The following is a 10,609-nucleotide window of genomic DNA, read 5'->3' as shown; positions in this document are numbered from 1 at the left end:
TTTCTTCTTATGTCAAGATAACGAAGAGTGTTTTCTCGTGATTACGGGATAATCATCTTGTTTTCATGGCATAACATACTTTGTTTTTGTGAAATGATAATTAACTCATTATCACAACAAAACAAACATTGTATTCTTGTTGCTTCTTGACTGTTGATGTTTTTTGGCCTATGCTTAATTAGTATATATAGATATTAGGGGTGGGAAAATTGAATAAAAAAATTAAAAATCTGGATTTTTTTTGCATCACAATTTTAAAATATATATATTTTTTCAAATAAATAAAATAATCCATTGTAAAAATGTTGTCCTTTTTATTGTTTTTATTGACCTTTTTAATTGTCTTCTTGGGCATTATAGCAGCAGAATGATGATCTGGTTATTGTGTTGTTTTGTCCCAATTGAAATTAAGAAAAATGACGTGCAAAAAAAAGTTTTATACATTTATTTTGTTTTTAATCTACAAAAATGAGCAATATTGAAGAACTGTGAGAATTGCAATTCAAATCGGCACCCAAAAAAATCAGAATTGAATCAAATCGAGACAAAAGCATATCACCACAGCCCTAATATATGTACATGTTTTTTAAATGGTTTGTTGTTGTTTTATTGTTCAGCACTTTGGTCAACGTCTGAGGATTAAGTGCTCTATAAATAAAATAGACTAGATTACTGATGCATACCAAGGGTGCAGTTTTGAATTTTACCAATCAAAGATTTAGTCCCATTCATCCATTTAAACTGAATGATCAAGTGTGCATTTAAAATTTTGGATATTCAAGGACTTCTTTAAAAACAAAAATATAAATGAATATCCATTTCTACTCTATAAAAAATAGAATAGTATGTATAAACAATACAGACCAAATGGACATGACTCCGTGTTGTTTTCACTACTTTGTTAGATTAAAAAAAAAAAAAAACCGTTTCAGCACAATGTGTAAGAATTACTGACATCTAGTGGTAAAGATTGGCATAGAAATGAAAGTACAAGTTGTGTGAAGAGACGGTGGCCATCAGTGGACACAATTCTTTCAGACAAAAACATGTTTTTATATCTGAGAGGATCCAGTGGCTTCAGGTGCAGCAATGATTTCCCTACAGGTAACTACTTCATCACTCTAAGCATGTACACTGTCTTCTTCTATGGTCCTTTTAATGCGTTACTCATCTCCAACGCCCATGAAACAAAGTTGGTGCTGCAGTTTTAAAGCTCAAAGGGTTTTCACTTCCAGTAGTTGTTTGTCCATTCAGAGACACTGTAGTAAAATGGTGGCACAAATATGGCTGCTTGCCATGAATTTGGGGTTCACATACATACCAGGCAGATATAAATGGCTTATTATAAAACAATAAAACATAATTATTTCAGTGAAGTGATGAGACACCAATAGAAACAATCTTTTTAGATGCTTTGCTTTCTTTTTCCTTTTTTCCTCAAACACACTGAGCCCTTTTTTAAACAGGAAGTTTCCATCACAACCTGCTTATTTTCTTAAAAGTTAAAATAGACCAAACATATAAACTATACGACCAGTTTTTGGAGGACCATCTTGGAAATCTTTTAATTTTAAATGTTTGCAAGAGTTTTCTACCTTGACCTGAATCTTTGTCCACCATCTTAAAATGAAAAAATACCTTCTCTATAGCTCAGGTCTGGACTAAAAGACATGATGAGACAATTCCATCTGGGTTCATGAGCCGCTCTGAGAAGGTAAGTTTTTGTTATGCCAGCACTTTGTTTTGAAGCATCACTTAACCTAACGTACTACATAAACTCCACAAATCCTAACTAAGAACTAAACAGCACAGAATATAGTGCTGTCTTTGTATTTTATTTTATTTTATTTTATTTTATTTGATAGGGACAAATATGAGGCATATTGCAGTATGTTAGCCAAAGCTCATTTTCAATGCCCGTCCCTAGTTGGGCTTTTACACAATAAGAAAGTACACACAGTTTACATTGTATTGCGAAATTAAAAGTTACACATATGTGCCTTTATATATACATACAAAATACAAATACATATATATATATATATATATATATATATATATATATATATATATATATATATATATATATATATATATATATATATACACCAAAATGTAAAATTAAATAAAACACATTCAAGGTTGTCAATAAAAATACGTCCAAAATAAGAACATTGTCGATACATTCAATCAGAACTACTGTTTTGCCACCTACATGGATTAATTACAAGACTAAAAATGAGTGCAGGCCTGATTTGTCTTCATCCAGTTCTTAAGTCTGGAAGTAAACCTTTTAAAATCCGGTATGGTCCTAAGGTCTGTTGGGAGCACGTTCCATAACCTAGAACGCTTCACAGAAAAGGCTGTCTGCCCAAAACTAGTCCTAAACTAGGGGATCTTCCAGTCATGGTTTATCAGACTTCTGGTAACTGAGCTGCTGCTTTGTCTCTCCACACATGTGCTTTGAGGCTCAGGTACTAAATAATAGATACATCTGAAAATCAATTTAATAAAGGAGAAATTGATGAAGCTGTCAAAGCTCATCAGATTGTATTATGTATGTAAAAACACATTAAGAGACGATCTTCCATCAAAGAGAGAACACTACTCACTCTTCATCCTGCAGCTGCTCCTCATCCTCCTGATTGTGTGACTGGTTGCGTATGGGCGCCAGGCCTTCGGTCTTGGTGTTGTAGTTGTGGAAACAGACGTTGAGCTTCTCGTCAAACTCGTTGACCAGGTCCTCCATCGACTTGAAGCTCATCATCTCGGAGAAGTTCTCCAGCTCGGAGAAGTCCTCGCGGGTTATGGAGGCGAGTGGGACCGCGGTGGTGGTGGTGGAGTAAGAGGAGAGGTTCAGAGCCGGATGGTCCAGATCATCCATCCGACAGGGCCGGAGGTCCTCAAACTCCTCATCCAAGCAAACAAGAGGGGCTTCCATGGCGTCCCCTGTCCGGCTGATTTCTGAGCCCTGTAATGAGCACAGTGTGCGAGTCGGATCATTTCCCAGGGTTCATAAAAGACGAATGTTTTAGATCCATCACTCTTCCCTTAACGAGTCCAGGACAGAAGAGAGGATCAATCAGAACACGAGTGATTGTTGTCGGCCCCCATCTGCTGGATTTTTCCCAACAGCCCTAAAGGATTTACCTGCTGTCTCCTAAATCACCGCCTCGCCTCATCTGCAGCGGCACCATAATGTCTAGACAGAGATGAGATGGAGGTAGGTGTGCCAGAAGGGGACCACGTCCCTGAGGGGACCCAACCAGTTGGTTTTACTGGTAGACCACAGTTAATTAAGCAAACCTGCTGGGATTTAACTAATGAGGTGTCAAAGATTCTGAAGCTTGAAATTATGTGAACATTTTTCAAAGTGTGTTATAAATTCCAGCCGGGTTATTTCTGTGCTGGTTCACTCGGCTCCCTGGATGGGGATTATTTTTTATGTAAACTGTGTCAATGACTGTTTTATAGTCAACTGTTTTGACTTGACGTCACTGTGATATACTAGAGACCCCAATTTTAATCCATTCACATAGCTGATGGTGGTAAATATGAATAAATATGTACGTTACTCTCTACCTTCCATACATGTGAAAATAAATCAGTCTAAATGAGGTGATGAGGCAGGCGCCTACAGTTTTAATTGTATTTTTGTTCCATTAAATCTTCCTCGTATTGCTTTAGCCAATAAAAAAAAAGGCATTTTCTTGCACTTTTCAGAGGAAAATCATCAGATCTCTGTGTTCACGCGATGCCAAGTATTGAGATAAACTGTCAAACTGGGAATAATCTGTGAAAATTGCTCGCCTACAAAAAATAATCCCTACAAAACCTCCTGTGATCCCAGTTCTCTGATTTATTCTGTTAAATTTTTTGATGCTGCTCCAAGCACTTACCAAATGACAGCAGGGGGAAATGCAATTTATTTTCTATTGTTTGGTGAGGAAATATTCAGGTCACGTGACATGAAGCTTCCAGTTATTACGATGTGACCCTACCTGATGGTTTTAATGCTGTTATCTTGTAATGACCAGACAGTCAAGTCTTCTTCCTGAGTCTGATGCTGGATGTGTTGTTATGTTTAATATGTTTAGTTTAGCTTATTTGCTTTTATTTTACATTGAGTTACAATATAATTCTCATGTGAATTGTTCAGTTTTGGAAAAGCAATGACTGACGGTGCTTTATTTTGAAATGCTTTATTCTGAAGTAACAGGAAGTGACTGGGAGTATTTTGAAGACAGAAGAAGAAAAACGCTTGTGAACAGCTTGAGGTACGTAATCAGAGGAAAACCAACAACCAGCCTGGACTCATTAAAACTATGTCATGTCACATGTTATTCGTTATTATTTTAATCTAAGTTATTCTTTTTAAAAATAATTTAATTCAAATTTAATTTCTTCTTTGTCTGGTTGTTCATTTTATTATCAATATTTAATTGATTTTTTAAAATATTTTTTATTCCTTATCTATTTTCTATATTATTAATTACTTATTTTATTTATATTAATTTAACATATTACATACATGTGAATTTAACATATATACATATTAAACATATTAATTTAACCTATTACATATATATTTCAAATATTAATTTAACGTATTATATACATATTTTTACCATATTAATTTAACATATTTAACATATAATATACATATTTACCATATTAATTTAACATACTTATACATATTAAACACATTAATTTAACAAGTAATTTATGTACTGTGAGAAGATGACACCTGCCCAATATTTTTCTCTTGACCTTTTAATGGTGTAAAATTACATAAAATCTTAGGTGAACTGCCTGTTATGGTATAAAGTTGGCAATAATAACTAATGAAAATTATGATTCTGTCAAACATCGGGGAGAAAAAGCTTCTGATCTTCAGAAAAAAAAAGCAGCTTTCATCTTTGGGAGGATTTTTAGAGGCGCAGTTAAACTTTCCCCATGAGTTGCGTTTCGGTCAGGCTGTTTGACGCAGTGTCATTACAGTAGTAAGGCCTAAATGTTATCCTTTGTGCTTTGCTGGCTTGGCGTAAGTGGGTGAGCACAGAGGAGTCCATTTAAAAACAAGCTTGTGCAAACCTCGTCTTCCTCTTCACACGAGTCAGCAAAGTGCTGTCCAGTCCACAGCCAGATATCGTCTTTCAGTCTCCTCCTCTCTCTCCGTCCTCACTGGCCTGCAATCTGACTACTGGCATTGTCTCTTTAAATGTTTGTTTCTCATCTCTGGATTAAAACTTATTTTTAATTCCTCTGCTAAGAGATTAAATTCCTGCTGAAGTGGAACGAATCATCCTCAGATCCTGTTGTGACAGTGACTGTCAACTCCTGTTCTTAAGTGGAGCCAATTAAAGTCATTTATTGGACAATAATATGGAAAACAGACAAGTAAGTTAGTGCAGACTGTAGAAACTGCCATATCTGCTTCAGAGCTGCTGGAGGGAGAGATGTGTGGAGGTGTTTGCATGTAGGTACAGGTAAAGCCAAGGTGTGTTGGGTTCAGGTTTTCTTTTCTGTGACCTTCACTGAGACTGTTCAGAGGGGTCTCAGGTGTGTCTTCATGTGTGTACGAAAGAACCAATCAGCCAATCTGATGCAATAAATCCAAACCACTTAAAAAATATGAAACAGCAAGATGCTCACATGAACAAATCAAACAATTTCAATGTAAATATGGATTTATTTTTTTTTCACTGAAAATTAGATTACAAAATGTCAGCTTTCTTCACAGAGGTTTACTGTTTCTGTAAATAAAAAGAACCAGAAGTAACAGTAAAAATCAGCCGCATTAAAAAGAAAATGTGAGTAATGTGTGTCAGGAATGTAGAATAAAACCGGTCATATTGGTGAAAATTAGTCCTCACAAAGCAGGACTTGTGTGTGTGTACCTGTCAAACGAAGCTACCTGCCATCTGTCCCACCTGAGAGGAAATGCGGCCATTTCCAGCATCAATTAATATTCACACAGCAGTCGCAGGAATGGAAATGAAGCAAGTGCATGTCATCAGCTCATCAGAGAGAGGAGGAAAAAGAAGGAAAAGGAGTGGGGGAGGGAGAGAAAAGCAGTGAGGAGGGAGAGATGGAGGGGAACCATGGTTACAAGACGAGGATGACGGTGAGATGATGCTCGCAGGGGTCAGGGCTGAAGGAATGGAGGCCAGAACGATGGCTACGGCGTCGTAGGAAGGCTGCTTACCTGCAGTGGGATGAGCTGATGTTTGTTGTGGCTCAGTGAGCGGCGCGATCTTCTCAGACCAGGAGAATCTGTGCCTCCCCTCGCAGCAAAAGCCAGAGATGAGCAGCAGCAGCTACCTTCATTCCAGGGTGAAAGAGAGAGGGAGGAGAAGACAGAGAGGTAAAGATGGCAGCGTGGGGGAGAGCTTTGGTTTGTATCCCTTCCCTCACCCGTTATCCCACAGCTACCCTTATCTGTCCTCCCACTGCTCGTTGTTTTCCAATCAATAGCCAGTCAGCCCAGCACACACGGAGCCTGCGCAGTGCCGGGGTGTCTGACGACATCAGTTCATCCCCCTCCCTCCCTCCCTCTCCTCTTTTTCTCCCTTTGTCCCTGCCTCCTCTCTGCTTCCATTCAATCCCCAATATTCATGAGTGTAGGAGGAGGAGGTTTGGGCGAGGAAGAGGATGGTGTTTTCTCACAGAGTAGCACATTGTATTCCCCACCTTTTATTGACAAAGTCACCAGCTTGTCTTTTGTTGTCTGCTCGGTCGCTCAGCCACGAACATGAGCGGATACGAGGTGCTGAAGCTGATCGCAGGAAGTGATGAAGAACAGGATGCTGAGACGTGATGTGGAAAAGAACTGTCTCAAAAAGACAGACAATGATCATGAAATAAACTATCAGATAAAGGTCAATCCCTTTAAAAAAAACAAAACAAAAAACTCCCATAAACTGAGTAGAGAAAATGTTTAAAGTCCTCACAAAATGCTGCAGAATCTCTCAATTCCTAATTTTACAGTGTTTAAATGATCATGATGATCAGATTACATGTTTACGACAACAGCAACACTTCTGCATCTACAGCTTTTACTAAGTTTGTTTATTTTTTCTATTTCTTCTTTTTTGTTTATGACAACAGCAACAGTTCTGCATCTGCAGCTTTTACTAAGTTTGTTTATTTTTTCTATTTCTTTTTTGTTTTTGTTTATGACAACAGAAACACTTCTGCATCTGCAGCTTTTACTACATTAGTTTATTTTAACAGTATTAGTGTGGTTTGATGTTAGAAGATAGTTTATTGTTTACTAGTTGCTGAAGAACTAATTAAAACTCTTGTTTTATGCATTTAGATTTTTAAATCTGTATTTAATGAACATTTATTAATGAATCTGTTGGCAGAGCCATAAGTAAAGAGTTTTCTGCCTTCCAAGCATGAATTATCCCCAACAGTACCTGGGTCACATGATCAAGTTTAACTCATGAATTACATTTTTTATTGGGGTTTAGATGCATTTTAATCTTCCTCATGTGTCTGTTGTGTTGAAGTGTGGACTCTTTCGGTGAAGCTCAAATCATCTTTGTCCAAAGATCCATCATTAATTTCCTGAACACCTAAACAAGAATGCAATAAGAACATTGTCAGACTTTCATACAACGGTGTTCCAGTCCGCTCCTTGAGATCCACCATCCTGCAGCTTCGACATGCTTCCCTTCTCCAACAATGACAGAAAAAATCTAAACAACAAAGTTTAATTCATGTGATTTTTAACTATTTGTTTTAATGGAAACACACAGCACTGAGAATCAGGTTGCTACATATGTGCTGTCATCAACTAACAAGAAAATAGTATTTATAAAATTATGCAAAACAATGCTAAATTATTATCACTAATGACGTCTTCTTCCATCACAGCCTGCATTGAAAAGAGAAAACACCCAAATCTGCCTAATATGGTGAGGATTTAGGGCTTCAGATGTAATAGTATAAGTACGTGTAATTACGTAACAGTTTGTATCTCGTTACCACTGCTCGTATATTCTCTGCCTGGAACGTCCAGCTCTCAGATCAGAGCAGATAAAGCTTTTTACAGCCAGATGGTTCAGAGGGAATCAGGAAAATAAGCATTTCACACAGATAGACTTCCTTCTGCTTCCTGTATGTTTTATAGAATATTCTCCACAGCCAGGATGTGACGCTTCAGTTAAACTTTAAAAGGCTAAAACTGAAGTTATTTTAGGAACTGGCTGGCAGATAGAAAAGTTAAAGAAGCTCCACAGTGATGACGCCAGTAAACAGGAGGCGCCGAGGCCCCCCGCCGACAGTTGTACTTTACAAAAATAAACACAAATTTCACCATAACGACCAACAAGTCAGGAGACAGCAACCAAACATCATCAGTCTGTGGAGCGGCTGCTCCGTCAGGCGCGAGCAGAGAAAGGAAATCAGATAAAAGTCCTGTCAGAGGCCTCCCATTTCTACAGCAACACAGCCTAGAATTGCTTGGCAGCAGTTACCATGGTGATGGCGTAACTGCCCTGGCAACGGAATTACTCTACAGGCAGCAAGAAAAAAAAAACAGAACAAAACAAAAACAAAAAAGTCTCGCTGTGTTGTTGCCCTCCATTCCTAAAAACATGGTTAATGTGAAACATGACTGTTTACACATGATAAAAACCAGAAGTACTGAAAAGTTACGGCAACTGGAAGCTTTGTAGTTCAGATGGAAAGAGTCAAACATAACTTAAATATCTTAGTGTTACATTTTGACCGTTACAGGATATAAAACCTTTTGTCTGTGTTTGTCTACTATCTAATATCAACATGCCTGCTGGGAAAAATACCTAGATATATATACACCTACATATATATATATAACACACACACAAAAACATATATATATATACATATATATATATATATATATATATATATATATATATATATATATATATATATATATACATATGTGTATATATATATATACATATGTATATATATATATATATATATATATATATATATATATATACATATGTGTATATATATATATACATATGTGTATATATATATATACATATATATATACATATGTGTATATATATATATACATATGTATATATATATATATACATATATATATATATATATATATATATATATATATATATATATATATATATATATATATGTATTAATATTATATATACACATATATATATATTATATATACACATATGTATATATATATATATATATATATATATATATATATATATATATATATATATATATATATTTATTTATACCTACATACATGCATAGGTGTGTGCCTGAGTGTGTATGTATGTATATTTCATATGTGCGTGTGTTTAATTCTTTTTTTTTTTTAATTCAATTGTTTTTACTGTTTTTTTTAAAAAAAATTTTATTATTATTATTACTGATATGGACCGATGTGTCTGGAATAAAGATTGATGATGATGATGATATATACACACGCATACACAAGTTTACATGTATAAAATAATGTGTGTGATTTCTTTTTTTCTTTTGCATTAAAAACTTAAAAACTACTACTTAATATTTTCTGACATCTAGTGGTGATTTGGGGACATGATGTCAGGGACATGTCAACATTTTAAAGCCCAAGTTAAGAAAAACTGGGGAGAGAAGTTACTTTTTTTTTCTGAATTTGTTTCTTAGTATCTTTTAGGAGGCAGGAGACGAGCATCACATTGTTTACAACAGGGTTGAGCAAAAGTTTCAAACCAAAAGCAATGGGAAATGTCTCAGAAACTTTATGTATCAAATATTATATTTAGTTGGTTTTCTCATCTATTTTTCTACTACTGTGATACTATCTTCTGCTATCTCTTTATCTCTCATAAACCCTGTGATGTTTCCGAGGTCAACAGGAAGTAATCTTTACCTGCAGGCTTTAAATGTTGAACAGCAGCCAGTCAGTGATTCAGATAAAGAAGCACCGCATGATCTCTGCTCACTTGTTTGGGTGACGACTCAATAAATACTTTCTTCTTCTATGTTTACTTCATTGAAAGTACAGCTCTACAATTAGGAAGACGTTATGGCACTCATCGGAGCTTACATTCGTCAACACTTGATAAAATCAACACAACGCTTTAGAAAAGGAAAATTTGTCAGCATATTTACACATTTATTCTGTTTTAGTCCATCTTAAACTAAAAAAAAACTCGTATTTGTCAGTATTTTCCTTACAAGACTGTTGTCATTTCTTTCATACTGTAACAACTCCAATAAAATCCGCAGACGAGCCAGTAGAGAAAATATCCGTTTGACTTCCATTCAGACCCTGTGTGGAAGCATATCTGCTGTCAAACAGCATGAAAGAATATCCGTTTAAAAAGCAAACTTGTGCCCAGACCTGAGCCGATTGATTTTCCTTTGTATCCTAACAGATGACATTTGAGTGAATTCTGGCTCAGACCAGAAGAAATATCCGACACGTCTGCTCTTGTTTGGAAAGGTTAGTCTGAAACATCAGAAATGAGAATGTCTCCAGTTTACTTGATTTCTTTATCAACACTTTTAGTAGCAGACAATCGAAAGTATTGACCTCTGAGTGTTTTTGACAGCAGCATGCAGACATAGATGTGCA

At 35.9% G+C, this 10,609-nt stretch overlaps 1 protein-coding gene across 1 annotated transcript; it reads right to left on the bottom strand.

Moving 5' to 3' along the window:
• Nucleotides 1-2,608: 2,608 nt before the first annotated feature.
• LOC306761749 (fasciculation and elongation protein zeta-1-like) lies at nucleotides 2,609-6,286 on the bottom strand (the record flags this gene model as incomplete). The annotated part of the gene is made up of 2 exons (XM_079248026.1): nucleotides 6,209-6,286; nucleotides 2,609-2,971 (listed from the first exon to the last, which is right to left on the bottom strand). Exon 2 carries the CDS (start codon nucleotides 2,939-2,941, stop codon nucleotides 2,609-2,611), a length of 333 nt encoding a protein of 110 aa, XP_079104152.1. The 5' UTR covers nucleotides 2,942-2,971; nucleotides 6,209-6,286.
• Between the last annotated feature and the right edge of the window lie 4,323 nt (nucleotides 6,287-10,609).

Source organism: Telmatherina bonti (assembly GCF_933228915.1).
Source record: "Telmatherina bonti genome assembly, chromosome: 10".
In the NCBI taxonomy this organism is placed as follows: Eukaryota; Metazoa; Chordata; class Actinopteri; order Atheriniformes; family Telmatherinidae; genus Telmatherina; species Telmatherina bonti.
Note: the sequence above shows the minus strand (reverse complement) of the source record. Positions and strands in the feature narration are given on the sequence as shown.